Source organism: Ricinus communis, chromosome 2 (assembly GCF_019578655.1).
Source record: "Ricinus communis isolate WT05 ecotype wild-type chromosome 2, ASM1957865v1, whole genome shotgun sequence".
Taxonomy (NCBI): domain Eukaryota; kingdom Viridiplantae; phylum Streptophyta; class Magnoliopsida; order Malpighiales; family Euphorbiaceae; genus Ricinus; species Ricinus communis.
In genome coordinates, this window is record NC_063257.1 from 23,913,392 (window position 1) to 23,934,485 (window position 21,094).

The window sequence follows — 21,094 nt, forward strand, 5'->3', positions numbered from 1 at the left end:
CTAGATGATTCAAGGACCAATCTAGATTAGCTGCAACAGACAAGAGCACTCGAATAGTATTGAGTTTCGCCACAGGAGAAAAAGTTTCATAGTAGTCCACTCCATATATTTGAGTAAATCCTTTAGCTACTAGACGAGCTTTATATCTTTCCAAGGATCCATCTGAATTGTACTTCACAGTAAACACCCATTTATATTCGACAACTGTCTTCCCATCTGGCAGATCCACTTTTTCCCAAGTAGCATTCTTCTCCAAGGCTCTCATCTCCTCCAAAATAGCTTCTTTCCACTCAGGAACATTTAGAGCCTCCTGAACACTATTTGGAATAACCATACTAGACATTTGTGAGATAAAAGCACAATATGGTGATGAAATATTTTTGTAAGATACAAAATTTGACAAAGGATGTTTAGTACATGACCTGACACCTTTCGTAAGAGCAATGGGAAGACCAAGTTGACTAGATGGATTATTTGTAGGAAGTTTTGGAGACTTACCATAAATTTCATGATCCAACCTCTGATTAGATTCTTGATGGTGCTGTGGGATGGTGGCTCTTTTTTGTGCTTGATGTTCCTTTGAATATACAAGACCTTTAAACTTTCCGCATAGATATCAGTTGTTTCCAATATTTTGATTTTAAGATGACCTTATCAAAGGCCTTCCGGTATTTTCAATATTTAAATCATTTGTTTCCATACTTTCTTTATTTTTCGACCCATTTTCTTTTGGAAACATGATCGGACCCCCAAGAAATACCATTATTTGAAAAAACTCAAAAGTTAAATCAGAATTTAAATCGGAACCGAATCGGTTGAGACATCTTCACTAGTGTTCTCCCCCGAAGATGAAATTTGTCAAAGTATGATTGTCCTTCAAAAAAGTGACATCCATAGAAATAAACATTTTTTCAAAACTGGATCAAAACATTTATAACCTTTTTGATTTGCAGGATAGCCTACAAAAATACATTTATGTGCTTTTGGATCAAGTTTTGAACGTTTGGGATCATGATTATGGACAAAAGCCACACTTCCAAAAATTTTTAAAGGAATGTTGCTAGTTAGCCGAGTTATGGGAAAACATTCACTAAAAACTTTAATTGGTGTTTTAAAATTCAAAATTCTTGTAGGCATTCTATTAATCAAATATATGGCTGTTAAAACTGCTTCTCCCCAAAGATATTTTGGAATTTTAGTTGTAAAACTAAGAGCTCTAACAACCTCTAGGATATGTTTATTTTTTCTCTCAGCCACCCCGTTTTGCTGAGACGTGTTACTACAAGAACTTTGGTGAATAATCCCTTTTTCAGCAAAAAATTGTCCTAACACATTGTTAAAGAACTCCTTTCCATTATCACTTCGAAAAATTTTAATTTGAGTATGAAATTGTGTTTGAACCATATTATAAAAATTTTTGAACACACTTTGAACATCAGATTTCTCTTTTAAAAGAAAGACCCAAGTAACTCTAGTATGATCATCAATAAAAAGGATAAACCAGTGTTTTCCAGAAAATGTTGGCGCTCTAGAAGGACCCCAAACATCACTATGAATCATGGTAAATGGCTTGGACTGTTTATAAGGTTGCGATTGGTAAACAGTTCGGTGATGTTTAGCTAATTCACAAAATTCACATTAGAAAAACAAATGATTTTTATTCATGAATAACTTTGCGAACAAATGCTTTAAATATTGAAAATTTGGATGTCCTAGCCGATAATGCCATAACATAATCTTAGTGTCACTTGAAACAGAAATAGAATTGAAACAAGTTTGCAGGTCTTGCCTTCCAAAGGTTGACTCATCATTGAAGAAGTAGAGTCCACCATCCAATTTAGCACCCCCAATCATCTTCCCCGAGGTTAAATCCTGAAATTTACAATAGGAAGACTTAAAAATCACTTGAAAATTATGATCAGAGGTTAACTTACTGACAGACAAAAGATTATATGACAAATGTGGAACATGTAAGACATTCTTAAGAACTAGAGAAGAGGAAATAGGAATTGTTCCTTTCCCTGCAACAGTGGCTAAGGAACCATCTGCAATTTTAACCTTTTGATTTCCTGCACAAGGTATATAAGAGGAAAAAATTTGCGAATTGCCAGACATGTGATCGACCTTTGAATCTAATATCCAAGTGCTATGGGATTTGGAACAAGCTATGGATGCAATGAAAGAATTACCTGATTGTGCAAAAGAACAAGACAAGTCAGATTTTTCTAAAGTTTGGGACTTAAACATTTTAGACAGGTGCTCTATCTGTTCCTTGGTAAAAGGAAGAGATTCAAAAGAAGACTGCTGCCCCGGATTAGTATTGCTAGCTTGAAAAGCTCGTACATCTCCTCCTAACTTGGTGTTATCGCTGCCTGTTTTCTTCTTTGGTTTCCCATGCAATTTCCAGCAAATATCTCGAGTATGCCATGGTTTTCGACAATGATCACACCAAGGTTTCTGCTTTCCCCCTGAGTTGTACCTCGAGTTACAAGAGCAGATTCGTCAGCATCTATTTTTGGTTCATCATTTTTCAGCATCACTTTTCGTCGTGCTTCTTCTCTACGCACTTCTGAAAAAACTTCTCTAATAGTTGGTAAAGGATTTTTTCCTAATATACGTCCACGAACCTCATCAAGATCTTTGTTTAAACCAGCCAAGAAAACAAATACTCGTCCTCTTTCAATTTTCTTTTTGTATCGAGCACTGTCATTAGGATTCTCCCATTGTTCATCTTCAAACATGTCCAATTCCTGCCAAACAACCATCATATCATTATAGTAAGCTGTTACCTCTCGATTACCTTGTTGCATTTTCCACATATGGGTGTTTAATTCGAATAACTGCGAATGGTTGTCCAAATCTGAATATGTTTCTCGAACTGCTTCCCAAACATCTCGAGCAGTCTGCAAAAACATGAATGGTTTTCCAATAACCGGATCCGTTGAGTTAATCAACTAGGCAGTAACCATTGAATTTTTTGAGCGCCACTGCCTGTATTTCGAATCATCGGTTGTTGGTGGTTTTATCTCAAGTATCCAAGTATCCAAGTTTCCCTTTTCCATCAATCACCAACCTCATGGACTGAGACCATTCAAGATAATTCTTGCCATTCAGTTTGTGAAGGGTGATTTGAAGAGAATTTTTAGGAGGAACAGGTGGAAATAGCTGAGAAACTCCCCCTGATGGTGTCATGCCACTGCTAGCTTCTGAAGTGGCTGAACTAGAGCCAACCATGGCAGCCTTAAAATTCATGATCAAGCCCTAAGCTCTGATGCCATGTAGAATTTTATAGAGAAAGGAAAAAAGAGAAATGTTCTCTTATATTTTTTCTATATATCAAACATAGGAGAAACACAACTTATATAGACTAGCTAAAGGATAGAAAAAAAACTTAGATAGGAACTAATTTATCTTATCCCTAAACCTTAGAATGTTTATCCATATCTCTAACAAACAAAAACTAATTAGTTATTCTAACTTATCAACACTTAACATATTAAAAGAAGTTATATAAACTCACACTTATTGAGTGGCAAAGATTGTAACTAGGAGGTCCTACATGTCCCTGTCTATCTGAAGAAATGGTTCTCATTTTTCATGGGAGTCTTTGGGCATTGCTTGGGCCGTGTGAAGTAAAGACTGGCTATCTAGAAAGATCACTCATTGCACACTTTCTATATATTTGTCTTCACTATCGGCTGCATGCTATCAGGGAGAGGCGATGGGGTTTAGAGTCCAAGGCACCATCCTTTTTTGGCACCGAAACAGTCTTTATCTATATGTAATGACTTTCTAATGTATTGGATGAGCCCGAGTGGGAATGTTCAACACTACTAGGAAAAGTAAGTAAGTCTTGTCCAGTCACCCAGTAGCCAGTGACTAATCTTGCTATGGAGCTACATGCAAATCGCCACATCAAGACTCTTGCTAAAGTGAGATCAGCACTGGCTTTAAGAGAGAGAGGAAGACCACTCCTAGAAGCAGCCATGATCTTATATATGATACCATCCCACTAATATACGTTAGAAGCAACCGGGTATTTTCTTTTTGCTTTATCAGTGGTTGTTATTGTAAATTGCTTATCCTATTTTGTCTACTAAGGATAGTTGATGTCATGATTCTATACTCAAATGTAAGGATGAGATTTATTAGCAGTGCATAAATGCTTGCGGGTTTGACTTTTGTTGCTTGTGAATTTGTGCGAAATCTGGTATCCTAAAATATTAATTTCTTTCTACTTGCGATTTTGCTTGACAGGCTCAAGACAATTTAATGAATCTTCTGTTAACAAATGGTTGGGGGGAAAAGCACCGGCTCTTTGTGAAGTGGAAATATGTGGAAGCAAAGGTTTTTAAAATATCTCTCATGCCTAATTTTTGCTCATTCTTTGTGATCTTTCACAATTGCACTAACTTCCCTTTTCTTTTCTTGTGTTTTCTTTTTTGTTTTTATAAAAATATCATCATTTCTTCTAAATCTTTGAATCTACTAAAATGTTTGCAAGTATTCAAGTAATTTTACATGGGAAACTTGGCCTACTAGTGGATTGATTCATAGAAAGTGTATTTAACATTTAATTTGGTAGCGTACTACATGTAGTAGGCTATCTAGGGAACATCAACAAAAAATTTAACATTTAGTTTTATTTGGTGGGGGCATATTGTAAAAGATATTCAGTTTTTTCCCAAAATTAATGAAAGAACATCATTACTAATAGGGCCTTATTAATTCTGTAGTTAATTGGGTTAATTTGTTCATTTATTAATTTAACTTAATAATGTATAATATTTACAATTAATAATTCATTTAGCACAAGTCTAATTCCAAAAGTCTAACTCTATTAGAATTTTAAATCAATAATGATTTTAATCCTAGAAAATAGCATTTTAATTATATCAACTAATAAATTAGTTTTTCTAATTATATAATAATTTTTAATCCTAAAAGAATAGCATACTAATTATAGTTTAATATTAATTATATATTTAATCTAATATCAACGTAATAAGCAAAAAATTAAAGAAGATACTAAAATGGTAGCAATAATAAATGAGAAGAGATAATGAATGAGAGAATTAACCTACACAATTTTATATGTGAGCTTGTAGATATTCACATTTCATTAAAATAAAATAAAAAGTATGTCGAAATGATACTATAGAACTGCCACAAAAATTGATACTGTAAAGAGTTCATCAAAGAAGCTAATAATATTACCAACTGGAGCCAAACACTAACATATCATCATAGCTTTATTATGGCAATACAAAACAATAATAATAATAATAATAATAATAATAATAATAGTAGTAGTGCTCTAATGGAATTATATCTAATATCAATTCTAATTAAAATACAATTCTAAAATTATATAAATCTACCTACTTTATATAAATACTAAAAAATTTTAAATACGAAATAAACTTTAAGATTGTAGATTCGTAATGGAATTAAAATTAAAAAAATGTTATGTTTACATTTGTATTTAAATATTAAAATTATTATTACAAATTAAAGGGAAATGTATACAGGTTTATGATGCTAAATTTAAAAATATATATATTATTTTATTTTATGAGTGATAACAAGTCAAACAGTTAATATTCATGTACAATGTACGTGAGCAAAAAAAAAAAAAGTTTATTTAAAAGCAACTACTTTGATAGTCAGCCACAAAATTAGTTGAATGTTGGTAAACATTGGATAAGTGAGACCAAGGACAGTCTGCAGAGTGGAGTCTTCTACTCTTCTCGATTATGTATAAAAGTATCTTTTTCTTTTATTAGAAATAGCTAAAGCTTATTTGAGAAGCTTAATTGATGAGCCAGTTGATTCACAGGATGTGCAGCTGAACAAAAACTTTATTGTCCGAATGCATGAAACATTAAGAGATGCTTGTTTTATAGCTAAACCTTTTGTATTGTGTATGTAATGCGTTTATTTAATTGTTAAAAAAGAAATATGTTAATCAAGACTTGATAAATTCAATGTCTTCGTCTTTTTTTCTTTTCCTTTTTTTAAGTCCTGTTTTTAGTATGTAGAGTAAACAAGGTTTCTATTTTAAATTTTTGCCCTCAACCAGGCAGCAGCATATTATTATCATGGTTTGATCCTTGACGAGGGGAATACGGAGAAATCTCACGGCATGGCTGTGGCTGCACTGCAAGCTGCAGATGAATATTTTAAGGAGAGTAGGAGGGCATGTGAAGCATTTAATGCAGCTTCTCCGTTATCAAGGTAATTTACTGAAGCCACTTCTGTTTATGATCTTTATTACTTTGTGATGTGCAATAGAGCATGAACTTAATTGTTATCGTCATATGATAAAGCGCTAGTGGTGTATTATTAGGAACTTACAAAATGTTTGAAATATTTATCATACAAGAATTTGGTGCTTTCCATTACCAGAGATTCATTTACTTTTTAGGTCATTGTTGTTGCTTCTTTCCGAGCGAAGAGGGTGTGTATGCATTTTTAGATAGTTGTTATTTGTCGACTCAATTTAGATTTTGTATAGAAAGAAAGAAAGTTATATTGTTCCCTTAGTGGATAAAATCTCACGTAAAGAATTTGAGAAATAAAGTAATGAAGAAGGTTTGGAGAAAACAAAAAGAGACTATGTTAAATTTCTTTCTTACAGATTCAAATGGTTTGTTAGGGTCAGCCTGTTAGGTTCAGGTTTTCAAGAAAAATTATTTTATTCATGATCTGTTAAAACTTCGGAAAACAGAAATTGTTGATCTTTGTACGTTGGTTGAATGTACTTGCATGCCTCACATAGTAAAAATTGTTTAGTTTTGAATATGTTTAATGAACTAAATTCTCATTCCCAAAGAAGTAAAAAAGTTCTGAATTTTCCAGTAAATAGATGTATCATCATTGATCTTATAGGAAGGCGATTGTTTTGCATAATGTATGTGATTATTAGCACAACTGGATAACTCTGAAAGAGGCTTCACAAAGATGGTTTAGGATTTAGTCAGAGATACTAATACTGTATGTTGTCCTGTGCATATGCTCATACAATCTGCAATATCATAATGCAAAAATTATGTATGAGAGGCCAAATCAGCCCATATTATTATGTATGAAAGACCAAATCAACTGGATAGCTCTGAATCTGAAACTGGCTGCATATGCAATCTGATTGTGGTAGCTCAAACATAATATAAGTTACTTACACAGAGGTAGATGTACAACGATGAAATCGTCACCTTGGTAGGTCACTTAAGGGACACCTTTACATGCACAAATATCTTGGATGCACCAAAAGGGAGACAGCATAAAGAAGAGAAAAAATCTCAAAACCTTATTCCTACTCAAAAGGCAAAAATAGTAGGGTTTTTGTGGCCCTATTTGTCAGTCCAACCCTTAAGCTAAAAGAATAAATAAATTTCCTAAATATTATAAACGAATGGGAAAACCAAAATGCAAACCTAAAATAAAAATCTTCTGGAATCATTGATCATGCTTTTGATGCTCTTGACTAGGTTCAGCTAAGTATTTCTTCAAACTATGGCTACCTCAATAATTATTTGTTGGCTTAATAGATAAATTGGCTGTATAAGTTTTCAGGAAATGTTTCAGCCAACCCCTAAACTTTTGTTTGAAACCATCACACCTGTTAACTTTCTTTATTTATCATCATATTCAATGTTTCCTGAATGATGGCACATCTCAAATTATAGCATGTGAGATTGAAATACTTACATGAATCCATTATTTGACTATTTCTCTAATCTTTTTTTTTTTTTTTTTTTATCGCTTTCTCTTTCTTTCTGGATGTTGCGGATTAAATGATTATTTCTCTAAATACACACTTATGTTTTAACATATTATATTAGTACCCTTCTGCTTTTTCAATTTTATGCAATTGTTTCCTTTCATTTTGAATTAATTGCATGTAATGACTCCTCCGACCATTTTCGCCAAAATCAATTGGTAAATGGAAAATTTGCAACATTAAAAGTTTGGTCTGGTTCTTGAACTTTCAATGCAATCAAATTTATCCAAAAATGAAATTCTTAATTAAATTAGAACAAAATTTGGTAACGGTACTAGAAAATTGAATCCAAGAATGGCACCTTATATCTCTGCAAAGCGTAAGGGTCTTTATATTACAAATCTTACTAGAACTATTAGTTTTTTATCAAAAGCTTGTGATTTAATTTTTGATGCAGCAACTAGGAGAAAACAATTCTTAATTGTTGGTACCAAGAAAAATGATACAAGTCGTGGATAAAATCTACGACGCACTAAAACACCCTTGTTGATGAGTAATTATTTGAGGCACTTTGAAATGTAAATTTTTAATTTTTATTATTTTTATTTAAGTTTAAAAATGTTTTATATAATAGTTTTATTAATCTTAAATTGTTTATTTTTTATTAGTTTTTGTTATAATATCTGAAAAACAATATATAATTTATTAGTTTACTTTAACATAGAACAATTACTTTTTTACACTAATTTATATAAAATTATTTTCACTTTCTAACATAAAATTAAGTGATAAATGAAAATTAAAAAAATTATTTACTGGTAACTATATTTGTATTTGATTACTAGAAAATCCATGAATAGTTTTACTTTTATAATAAATTTGATAAACTAATGCAAACGTATTCTTATGTAAATGGTGCAATATTATGTGATGACTTATTTTAGATGGGTTTAAATAAATATGCTTATAATACAAAAGTAAATTTCTTTTTGTCATAACATAAAGTTTTTTTTGTAGTATTCAAATGCATGAATTTTTAGTAAAATATAACTTTTATATTGTCTTATTAAGTAATTATTACATTATATATATATATATATATATATATATATAAATATGTTCTTTGATGAATTAAGGTGAAATTATTTTGTAAGTTAGTTTATAAAATATTTTAGAACTCAGATAAAATTATTTATTTTTAAATAACATGAATAAGTTAAGTCAAAAATTATAATCAAAACTATCCTAATTCGATAAATTATCATTTAGGTGACCTTGATATGGTATTATAACTTTTCCAAAATCTATCAAACAAATATTTTGTTATAATTTAATTTAATTTCGGGTAAATTTGATTGCATCAGAAGTTCATGGACCAAACAAAACTTTTAATTTTGCAACCTGATCCATTAACTAGTTATTTTTGGCAAAAATGGACGCAAAGGGTATTTAGTATAATGAATTCTAAATAAAGGGATACAATAGCATAATATTAAATAGACCCAATGGAACTAGTATAATATGATAAAACAGTGGGGGTGTTTGTCATTTACCCTAATGCTGTGTTTGGTTGAAATCCATTAAAAGGATACAATAACTTAATATTACATTATTTGGTATATTATTTGTGCTTGCTTGCATCTTGCTATGCAATTTGGTATGGGATGAATATGGCACATGTAGCTATTGTCAATTTAAGAATATAATCACTAGCGAATAAACAAGTAAATATAAACTGCAGATATACTGAAATGCCTTGTGTTTTGACAAGGAAAATGGAGACATTGAGATTCAAAATTAAGAGGGTGTTCCCCTTAGAATTGCAGAGACAGATAACTGCATCAATTCCTTGTAAAAATATATGTTACAAGAAATGAAGGTGATCATTACATACTGAAAAAGTAGCCAACTACTCTTTGATCACCTTTTGCTAGAAAAATTTCTTGGCTCAAGGAATAAAAAACACAATTGTGATTGTACTTGACTAAGACTAGGCTATAACTTAAATAAGTAAATTTACACTAAGAAATACAAAATAAACTTGATATCAAAGAAAAACCAAATGTGTGGCTTGACACTGTTCGTGGCTGCAACAAATATTGTTTCAGTCTGTTAGAATTCAAAAGACCTCCAGCTCCATTATCCAACGGAAATATCATGAACATTAGCAGCTACATTCTTAAATTTGCAGCTGTTATTTTTTCATGATGTGATTCATGATATGTCGAAGTTGCCCTATGAAACTTGCACTTTTCGCTTTATGCTTAGTACTTTACTTTCTTATGTGGTTTTAATCTTTTTAATTCCACTTGTTCCTTCAAAACCTTGATTGGTGCTGCATTGATGCTGGCCTAATACTTATTCATAATTGGACTTGTCTTTTATAATGAGAGATAAAGCTTTGATCATCTATGTCTGTGGGTTGAACTTATTAGGAACAATGGATCAGCTTGATTTCACGATTCTTCTCTGCCTCTTGTACTGCGTGATACTTGACATTTATGTGTTTTGTTCTGCCAGGCTGAACTAGATTTTCAGCAATGGCGATTACTGATTTGTTATCAACAAACAATTGAGTTGGAAAAGAACAATAAAAACTAAGATCTTGAAGTAGTTTTCTAAGCCAATTGGCTTGATTTGCTGCTGCTGCTGCTACTGAAATATGCTCAGTTTCTGCTGTGGATTGGGCTAGAACCTCTTGCTTCTTTAAATTCCAATAAGAACCCTGAACCAAAACAAAACAAATAACCCAACATGCTCTCATGTCATCTATGCATCCTCCCCAATCATTATCTGAATAAGCCTATCAACTGCACATTTCCTATTTTAAGATACCAGATATCATAATTTGTAGTTCTCTTCAGGAATCTCATAACTCTTCTTGAAACACCAAGGTGCACTTGACTAAACCGTGATAACATACTTGCAGCAAACGTCAAGTATGTTGTTAAATACAGTATGCTGCCAATTATACTTCTGTAAGTGGAGGGATCTTGGAGTTTAACTCCATCTTTTGAGATTTTCTCATTCTAAGCTGAATGAGTTGCAAACTGGCTTGCAAGATTCAAGCTTGAACTTTTCAAAATATCAGCTGCATACTTTTTCCTATTAATGAAAATTCTAGAATCCCTCTTAACTATTTCCATTCCAAGGAAGTACTTCATCAGCCCAAGGTCTGACATCTCAAATACTTTCTCTATTTCCTTTCTGAAATGAACCAGAAATTTAGCATCAAGCCTTGTCACTAGTAAGTCATCAACATAAACGGAGACTATGAGCTTCTTTTCATTTTCATAATGCTATATGTACAAGGTTGCTTCATTCATACTTCTTTCAAAACCTTGTTGCAGCAAATGAGAATCAATTCTGCCATATCAAGCTCTAGGGGCTTGTCTCAAATCATAAAGAGCCTTTTTTAGTTTATACACGTTGCCTTCATTTCCTGGAACTTGAAAGAGTTCTGGTTGCTGCACATAGATCTCCTCCTCAAGAATTCCACTTAGAAAAGCTGATTTTACACCTAAATGGTTAAATTTCCAGCCCATATGGCCTGCAATTGCCAAGAGGATTCTGATTGTGTCATGTCTGGCTATTGGGGAAAAAGTATCTCTGAACTCCACTCCTGGAATTTGTGCAAACCCTTTGACCACAATCCTTGCCTTATGCTTGTAAACTGAACCATTAGGATTCAACTTGGTCTTGGGTACCCAGTTGCAAATAAATAGAAAAGATAGGTTGTATTGCTCCTTAATTTACATGTATTATATTGTACATATATATAGGTACAAACATCACCTAAATAAAGAAAGAACATAATCACAACAATTTACAGCTATATAAGAAATCTGCCTAATGATTTGCCTAATCTCCTTTAATGTAGCCTAGAGTTCCTATATTTACAGCTAGGTCAATATTTCCTATTCCAACACTCCCCCTCAAGCTGGCTGAAAAATATCTCCCATTGACAGCTTGCTTACTAGAAAATCAAATTGTCTTTTCAGTAGTCCTTTGGTAAAAATATCAGCTATTTGTTGAGATGTAGGAATATAAGGAATACAAATCAGTCCACTTTCAATCTTCTCTTTGATAAAGTGCTTGTCAACTTCAACATGCTTAGTCTGATCATGATGAACTGGAACAAGCAGCTTTGTTGTCACAATAGACTTTCATCGGGAGGGAAATAGGTAGTTCCAAATCTTCTAGTAACCTTTTAATCCATATTGCTTCACAAATTTCATGTGCAAGAGATCTGAATTCAGCTTCAGCACTACTACGTGCTACAACATTTTGTTTTTTGCTCCTCCAGGAAACAAGATTTCCTCCAATAAAAGTGCAGTACCCTGATGTTGATCTTCTATCTGTAGTGCTACCTGCACAATCAGCATCGATATAGACTTCCACTTGCAAATGACCAGATTTTTTAAACATCAGTCCTTTTCCAGGTGTTCCCTTTAGATATCTAAGTATCCTATAGGCAGCTTCAAAGTGTTTTTGGCCTGGTGAGTGCATAAATTGGCTAATTATGCTTACTGCAAATGCTATATTAGGACGAGTATGTGACAGATATATAAGTCTGCCCACTAAACGCTGAAACCTCTCCTTCTGAATTATGTCCTTTGGTTTTGCAGGATTTAATTTGAGATTCACCTCCTTTGGAGTTTCAGCTGCTTTGTAACCTAGAAGACCTGTTTCATTTAGTAGATCAAGGATATATTTCCTTTGATTCACAAAAATTCCTTCTCGTGATCTTGCGAACTCCATGCCTAGAAAATACTTTAATGCCCCTAGGTCTTTGATCTCCAAATCTTGACTTAGCTTTTTCTTTAAACTAGCTAATTCATCCTCATCATCACCAGTTAAAATCATATCATCAACATACACAACCAACACCGTTGTTTTACCTTCCTTAGAATGTTTATAAAACATGGTGTGGTCTGCTTGACTTTGATTGTATCCATATTTTTTCATTGTTTTTCCGAATCGTTCAAACCATGCTCTTGGGGATTGCTTGAGGCCATATAAAGATTTCTTAAGTTTGCAAACTTTGTTTTTGCCAACAGATTTTTCAAATCCAGGAGGTGGACTCATGAACACTTCCTCTTCTAAATCACCATTGAGAAAGGCATTTTTCACATCTAGTTGGTGTAGTGGCCAACTGAAATTAGCTGCAAGAGAATAAAACAAGTATAGAGTTAATTTTGGCTACTGGAGCAAAGGTTTCTTGGTAATCGATACCATAAGTTTGAGTAAACCCCTTAGCCACCAGCCTAGCCTTGTATCTCTCCACATTGCCATCTACTTTACATTTTACAGTAAAAACCCATTTGCAACCAACAATCTTTTGATCTTTGGGGAGTTCTACCACTTCCCATGTCCCATTCCTTTTCAACGCACCCATTTCTTCCATTACTGCCATCCTCCAATTTGGATCATCAAGTGCTTCCTGAATTATTCTTGGAATAAATAGATTTAAGATTTTTGACACAAATGCATATGACTCTTGGAGAGTTTATTATAAGATAAATAATTTGCAATTGGATGATTAGTACAAGAACGAGTTCCTTTTCTAAGTGCAATAGGGACATCAAGATCACAATATTCATGTGATTTTTGAGGATTATCAAAAGAATCAATATTTTGAGGAGAATCTTGAGTACCTGAATTCGGAGTGGATTGACTGGGTGCTGAGGAGATGATGAGTTCTCTACCTTTTTTGTGATCCTTTCTCCTTATATAAATAAGAACCTCATGCTTATTATTTGGAAGTGTTTCTTTTTCTATCATAGATTCAATATTGCTTGACAAAATATAAGTTTTATCTTCAAAAATATTTGGCATAGAAGCCACAATTTTGAGTAAAACAATGCTGTCCCATTTATTTTCTTCCTCTAATTGCTCCCCCTGAAGAAATTCCTTTTGAAATAAGGCTGATTTTCAAGAAAGATAACATCCATAGAAATTATGACCTTTTTATTGTGGGGATTAAAAAACTTGTACCCCTTCTTATTTGATGCATAACCAACAAAAACATATTTCTCAACCCTTGGATCTAGTTTGGATTGATCCTTGTTGCTAGATAAATGGATGTGCAACAAAAAATTTTAAGAGGTACATTGGATGAAAGACGATGTTGTGGGAAGTAACGTTGAAAACATTCAAGGGGAGTAGTGAAATCAAGAACACGGGTAGGCATTCTATTAATCAAATATGATGCAGTTAAAATAGCTTCTCCCTATACATATTTAGGTACATACATAGAGAACATAATAGCACGAGCCACTTCCAATAAGTATCTATTTTTGCGCTCGGCTATACCATTTTGTTGGGGCGTATCAACACAAGTAGATTTATGTTGAATACCCTTGTCTTTTAAAAACCTTCCAAGCGTTTCATTGAAATACTCTTTACCATTATCAGTATGTAGGGTACTGATTTTAGTTTGAAATTGATTTTCAATCATAGCGTAAAAATTTTGAAAGATCGTCTTAACATCAAACTTGTTAGTCACTAAAAAAACCCAACACAATCGAGTATGATCATCGATAAATGTGACAAATCATTTTTTTTTCAAATAAATATGGATCCGTGAGGGACCCCACACATCACTGTGAATTAAATAAAAAGGCCTTGAGGGTTGATAAGGCTTTGAATGATAAATGTGCTTATGACTTTTTGATAAAATGCAATGTTCACAATGAAAACAAGAACAATCTATTCCTTTAAATAAAGTAGGAAACTGTCTTTTAAGGTAGAAAAAATTAGGATGCCCTAATATATAATGCCAAAACATGATTTTATCTTTAACAGAGATAGAACTAACACTACTTAGTCCATGAGGTTTTTTATCTTTGGAGGCTTCACCTTCAAAATGGTAGAGCCCATCTATCATCCTAGCACTGCCAATCTTCCTCCCGAATTCTGGTCCTGAAACACACAATAGGAGTCACAAAAAATGACACGGCAATTGGAATCTTTAGACAGTTCACTGATAGATAATAGATTACATGCAAGTTTAGGTACATGGAGGATAGATTTACGAGTCAAGGTTTTTGACAAACTGATTGTACCTTTACCAGCAATTGGTGTGTAAGAACCATCTGCTATACGAATTTTTTCATGACCAGAACAAGGAACATAAGTATGAAATAAACTTGAGACACTTGTCATATGGTCAGATGCTCCAGAATCTATGATCTATGGAGCAGTTAGGCTCACATAGGATAAGACATTTAAATTTCTACCTGTTTGTGCCAAGGAAGCATTAGGAGTACCGGATGATCCAGAATTAGATTTCAGCAGCTTTAGTATTTGATCAACTTGTTGTGGAGTGAAGGGGACATCTTCAGCTTCATTCGCAGTGGGAGTCCGATTGAACTTGCCTTCATGTTTTCCCTTCCAGTTAGCTGGTTTTCCATGAAGTTTCTAGCAGTTTTCACTTGTATGCTTTGGTTTGTTGTAGTGGTCACACCAAACACGGGGCTTTTCATCAAATTTCTTCACTTTTCTTGCATAGGATTCAGCTGCTGCTAATGCAGAGTTTTCAGTGCTGCTGTTTGAGCCTTTTTTCCCCAACATAACCAGTCTGCGACTTTCCTCACGTCGAACCTCAGCAAATACCTCGCCAATAGATGGAAGGGGCTGTCTCCCAATGATTCGCCCTCTTACTTCATCAAACTCCACATTATGTCCCATGAGGAATTTGAAAATGCGATTATCTTCTACCTTTTTTCTGTAATGATTGCAATCATCAGTGGATTTCCATTCATAAAAGTTAAACAAGTCCAAGTCTTGCCATAGACGTTTCAGAGAATTAAAATATTTGGTGATACTATCCTCACTTTGATGGATTTCCCCTAGTTTCAGCATGATTTCATATATCTGAGACTGATTTTCCAGATCTGAATACATTAAATTGACATTATCCCAATTTGCTGTGTGATAACACATGTAATTGGAACTTATGTCTTCCTCCATGGAGTTGACTAGCCATGTCATAACCATGGAGTTTTCTGCATCTCAAGAAGAATAGGATGGGTCATCCATGTCTGCTTCCTTCTTCTCACCAGTTAAGTATCCACTCTTCCCTCTACCTCGAATATACATACGCACAGACTGAGACCAGCGTAGAAAATTCTCTCCATTCAACCTAATAGTAGTTATTTGGACTGAATGAGAATCAAATGTGGCTAAGATTTTTTGTTGATTGGATGAAGTAGGTATTTCAGAAGTAGGATTAGTGACTGATCCATTAGATGGAGTTGCAAGCATGGTGGAATTGCAGTGGCTAGATTTTTCTTTGAGGAGGCTAGGGTTTTTTTTTTTTCTTTTTCGGATGGCTCTGATACCATGCAAATAAATAGAAAAGATAGGTTGTATTGCTCCTTAATTTACATGTATTACATTGTACATATATATAGGTATAAACATCACCTAAATAAAGAAAGAACATAATCACAACAATTTATAGCTATATAAGAAATCTGCCTAATGATTTGCCTAATCTCCTTTAATGTAGCTTAGAATTCCTATATTTACAGCTAGGTCAATATTTCCTATTCCAACATTCCTATAGCTTGCTTTGAATCTGGTTTCTTGGTTAATTCCCAAGTTCCATTTTCCTCAATCATCTCTCGCCTTCATCCATTATGGAAAATTTGAAACTTCACTATAGCTTGAGGGTTCACTGAAGGCTAGGTTATAATGTTCGTACACCTTTGATGAAGGCCTGGTTCTTTGGTCGAATCTACATCAAACTGATTAAAATCCTCTTGGTGCTCAAATCATAAATTTTGTATGCTTGGACTCTTGCTGCATAACCAAGGAAAATCCCTATATTGCTTTTTTGTCTAGCTTGCTTCTTTGCACTGAAGGGACATGTGTGTAGCATATTGAGCCACATGTATTCAAATGTTGAGCTCAGGCTTTGTGTCTTGTCCATGCCTCTAATGGTGTTTTACTTTTGATAAAAAGGCTTGGGTAGAATTCGTTCCCAAAAGCTAGTTCAAAGGAAGAGGGTGCCCAATTCATATATATACACCTAAACCCTAACTTAGCAATGTGGAATAAATACAACTTCTAACATTCTCTCTCACATTCAGCATGTCATGCAAATAGGCCGGATCCAAACCCATCATTAGGACAAAAGACTGGCTCTGATACCATGATAAATATGCTTTGGGTAGGACTCATTCCTAAAAGCTAGCTCAAAGGAAGAGGGTGCCCAATCCACATATATAGACCATAGCAACCCAGTAACTTAGCAATGTGGAAGAAATACAACTTTTAACAATCTTCAACAACTTTAGTGGAAAGTCAGTTGAGCAAATACACATCAGTATTAACTGCTTCAGCCGAAAAGAAGGTAGGAAAATCCTTTTCAAACAGTAAACACCTAACCATCTCCATCATAGTCCTATTCTTTCCTCTCTGACACTCCATTTTGATGAGGCGAATAAGGAACAATGAGTTGATGCAGGATACCTAAGTCTTTGCAGAACATGTTGAACGAATATGATGTAAATTCTCTACCGTTATCAGTCCTTAGCACCTTCAATTTGCACTCATATTTGTGTTTCAGCAAGTTTTAAAACTTTTGAAGGCTGAAAACATATATGATTTTGCCTTGAGAAAATACACACGTTATTTCGCTGAAATCATCGATGAAAAAGGTAACGTGTGAATTTTTGTTTCAGGGAAGCTGTTAGCATCGGTGCACATATGTCTGCATGAACTAGCTCTAGCTTTTGACTGGCTCTTCTGGGTACGCTTGTAAGGAAAGGTTTTCTGTGTAACTTGACGTATTCACATCCTTCATTCACTTCACTACCACATCAGTCTCAGGCATACTCATAGACCATAAGACTTTTCAGTGCCTTGAAGTTGAAATGCTCAAATTTATTGTGCCGCTTTAAACTCATTAATCTTAGAACTAAACAAGTGACTATTAACATGATCAAAGTTCAACTAGAAGGTCCATCAATCTACCTGAGTAATCTTTGACGGACTCATCATCCTTCAAACTAAGGAGCCTAATTGTCTTGACTCTTCACTTCCTTCATACTCTTCTTTGAGCTTGTCCCAAACTTGTTTTGGTGACTCCAAATCCATAATCTTTGTAAAAAATGGTCAGTCAGACCCGCATGAATAAATGTGATGGCTTTGTCTTTCTTCAACTTGTCATCTTCATATGCCTTGCTTTGCGTAATGGTGGGATTTGCTCTTAAGGGAGGTGGATAGTTGTCTGGTAGCACCACTTGCCAAAGTGATTGGGATTTAAGACGAAATCTCATCTTGATTGTCCAAATAAGTTAGTTTTCACCATTGAACATAGAAACTGAAGAAGATGAACTGATGGTGGAAGCCATGCAAGAAGTTGTCACTCTCTCTTGGTATCTTGGTTGAACTCTCTTCCCAAAAGGGTTTCTAAATCTGCCTCAGTCTCGAAGAATATAAGGGCTCTGATATAACCATTGAAATTATGAAAATTGGTTCGTTTGATCTGTTCTAAAGTAGAAATCTAGAGAGAACAAAACTAATCTTAAGAAGAGAGTGTAGTATATGATAGGTCTCTCATCACTTCTAGGCATTTCATTTAGGTATATATATGGCTTACAGGATAAAGAAATGCAAGCTTCCTAAAGAAGCTATTATTATTAGGTCTAACTTCTCATAATTAGTACAACTAATTAGTCTAAGCCCGAGACCAATTGGACTAGCAAAAAGATTAAATATATATATATATATATATATAATTATAGTTGCCCACGGCTAATCTCACAAGTTCTAACAAATTTGTCATTTGGTTTACCAAGTATTGAATGGCTATAGGGCTTCTTCTACTGACGTCTCTGAGATTCAGTTTATTGGCTTTTTCCTTGCAAACATTCAGATAATACCAATTCTTATGTCCCTACATAAACACTGTCTGTTTGGGTGCAGAAATCCACCACTTTGGGGAACCGTGAAATATCTCTCAGAGAAGATTCCAAAAGATACTTCTAGCAAGGTTCGGATAAACCGCGATTTATACTCTCATGAAAAGTAAGTGACTTCTTTTCTTTTCTTGTTAAAATTAAATTTGCTGCAATTTTATTTTCAAGTTTGCTTTAACGATGAATCTGATGTTGACTATAGAATCATGGAGACGGCACCGACATTACCTGATTTTGCTTTATCTCTGAAACCTGATGACTATCAGCTTCCTTCAGTGGACTCTTCTTGGAATGAAGAGAATGTAAACCAGCTGAAGGGTGACCGAAGATAGATCAGTATGTGTTATATCTTCAGAAAATCAGCTATACAAAATACTTGAATGGCCAATGAAACGGGGGATCATTCTTCATTTATGTGTACCAAAGGTCCACTTCAGCCCCACGGATTTTCTTTTCCCTTTTTTTTCCCCTTTTCCAATGTCTTCTTTTCCCTATCTCAAGTATTTGTAGCTTATCCTGTGATAAAGCTTTTGTACAAGTTCCCTGGTGTGTAAATCACATACTGTTGGAAAAGGGATGGTTTTCCTTGCGTGTAATCTTGATTATAGTAAATAAAAAAGAAAAAAAGGAAAGAAAAAGAAAAAGGTAATTTTCTTTGCGCATGTGCCTTCTCTCTTTCCTTCTGTAATTGTAATTTGATACTAGCTCAAAGGAATAAGCTGTACCCCAAGCAGTTGAATTAGAATTTAGTTAGTTAATCCTTTTTATTTTTGAAGTGTAGATATAAATACTATGTTAGTTTGTTAAGATGAAAACGGTTTTTTTTTTGTATATTTAAAGTGGGAAATAAAAGCACCGTATTGAGTAGAAGAAAGTTTCGAATTTGAGATTTTAATTTTCTATGCCAAGTATCTGGCCATTAGGTTTTGGCTCGGTGGTTAATCAATTAATCAATAATCAAAGAAAGAAAATAAAGTATATAATATAGTTTTGGAGTATGTTATTAGTGTTTTTAGAATGCACTCTTTATATTAGTGTTCCGGTAATAACAATCATAATATGAAGACACTTAGAAATTTAGTTTAAGATATTTGACATTTAGTTTAAATGACTAAAAATATTTATTTTTTAAAAGCGAGGTCTTGAGTTTTGAGTCTAATTCTACAAAAAAAAAAAAAAATCTTTGCCTTTTATAGTAAATATAAAAAAATGACTTTCTTATTGTGTAATTTATAGTTTGTTAGATCTCCTGTAAATAAAAAAAAATAATCAAAGTAAAGATAATATTAGAGAATTCTGGTATTTCTTTATGGTTTATGATATATAATCTGAAATTTAGTACTAAAGGTTTTTGTGATTTTTATTATTATTTAGCAAAATAGTTTTAAATACTAAATTATCAATTAAAAAAATTTACATTTAAATGTGAATATAAAAGATTAATTTAGTAAATTTGTATTTCAAAAGGCAAAAAAAAAACGTAACTTTTTAGTTGTTTAAAAAATTATTTATCATATAACATATATATAAAAGTGCGAAAAGGAGGGTAGACATATGGATTTACTAGAATATTATTATTGATTGTTTAATTAATTAAATTAATTAGGTTATTTATTTATTAATTAATTTAATTTTATTAATAATAAAAATATCACTAATTTATTAAGTATAAGTCTAATTTTAGAATTCTGACTATATTAATATTTCAACATTAGTTGTAAAATAAAAATTTTAAATAGTTAATAATTTATTAATTATTAAAAATAGTAGTAGTATGATTAAAAAAACTCTTAGCTAAATTTGAGGGAAACGGATTATTAGGTTGTTTTGATTCTTTTTTTCTTAATCCCCCGACGGTAAGACCAAAGTCAATCTGAATTTTTTTTTAAGAAAAAATTGATTGTACAGTAATTAATATACATTCGTAAATATTCACATTCCTAAATAATATATTCCCTAACATACAAATATTAAACCAAATACATAAATTTGGATTCATTCTTTCGATCTTCCAGAGTTTCAAAATAAGTAGTTTCATTAAGAGTTGAATTTTGATTTTGTATATTATTTTGCATTTTGTTTAATAAAAACTAAATTTTTTTATTACTATTTAAAATATTGCAGCAAAATTTCTCTATATTCATGATATTGGAACTAAACTGAATTATAATAAGATATTGACCGTTAATATAATTATATTAAAAAAATGGCAATAAATTCATTGAAGAAATGTGGTAAAAGTTATTGAATTAACTATTTATTTATAGAATAATTTAAGAAGTACAAATCTTTTATCTCAAGTCCTAATCCTATTAGAATTTTATTGAGTTAACTATTTATTTATTTATAGAAACTTTTAGTAGTAGGAAAATTTTAGCTCAAGTTCTAACACTATTAGGATTTTATGGAATTAACTAATAAAAAATATCATAAATATGCA

The 21,094-nt window shown here is 32.8% G+C and overlaps 1 protein-coding gene across 5 annotated transcripts in view; it reads left to right on the forward strand.

Moving 5' to 3' along the window:
* The window catches only part of LOC8262211, a 30,037-nt gene extending 10,721 nt beyond the window's left edge, over positions 1 to 19,316 (forward strand). For 3 of the 5 annotated variants that reach the window (XM_002519533.4, XM_048370691.1, XM_015719424.3), the window contains exons 8-11: positions 4,258 to 4,347; positions 6,083 to 6,237; positions 18,662 to 18,763; positions 18,857 to 19,316. In XM_002519533.4, the coding sequence (XP_002519579.1) occupies positions 4,258 to 4,347; positions 6,083 to 6,237; positions 18,662 to 18,763; positions 18,857 to 18,986 (477 nt within the window). In that variant the 3' untranslated portion in view covers positions 18,987 to 19,316. Of the gene's footprint in view, positions 1 to 4,257; positions 4,348 to 6,082; positions 6,242 to 17,415; positions 18,764 to 18,856 lie in introns of those variants that run through there. The other 2 variants (XM_048370692.1, XM_048370693.1) reach the window with 2 other exon arrangements.
* Positions 19,317 to 21,094: the final 1,778 nt, after the last annotated feature.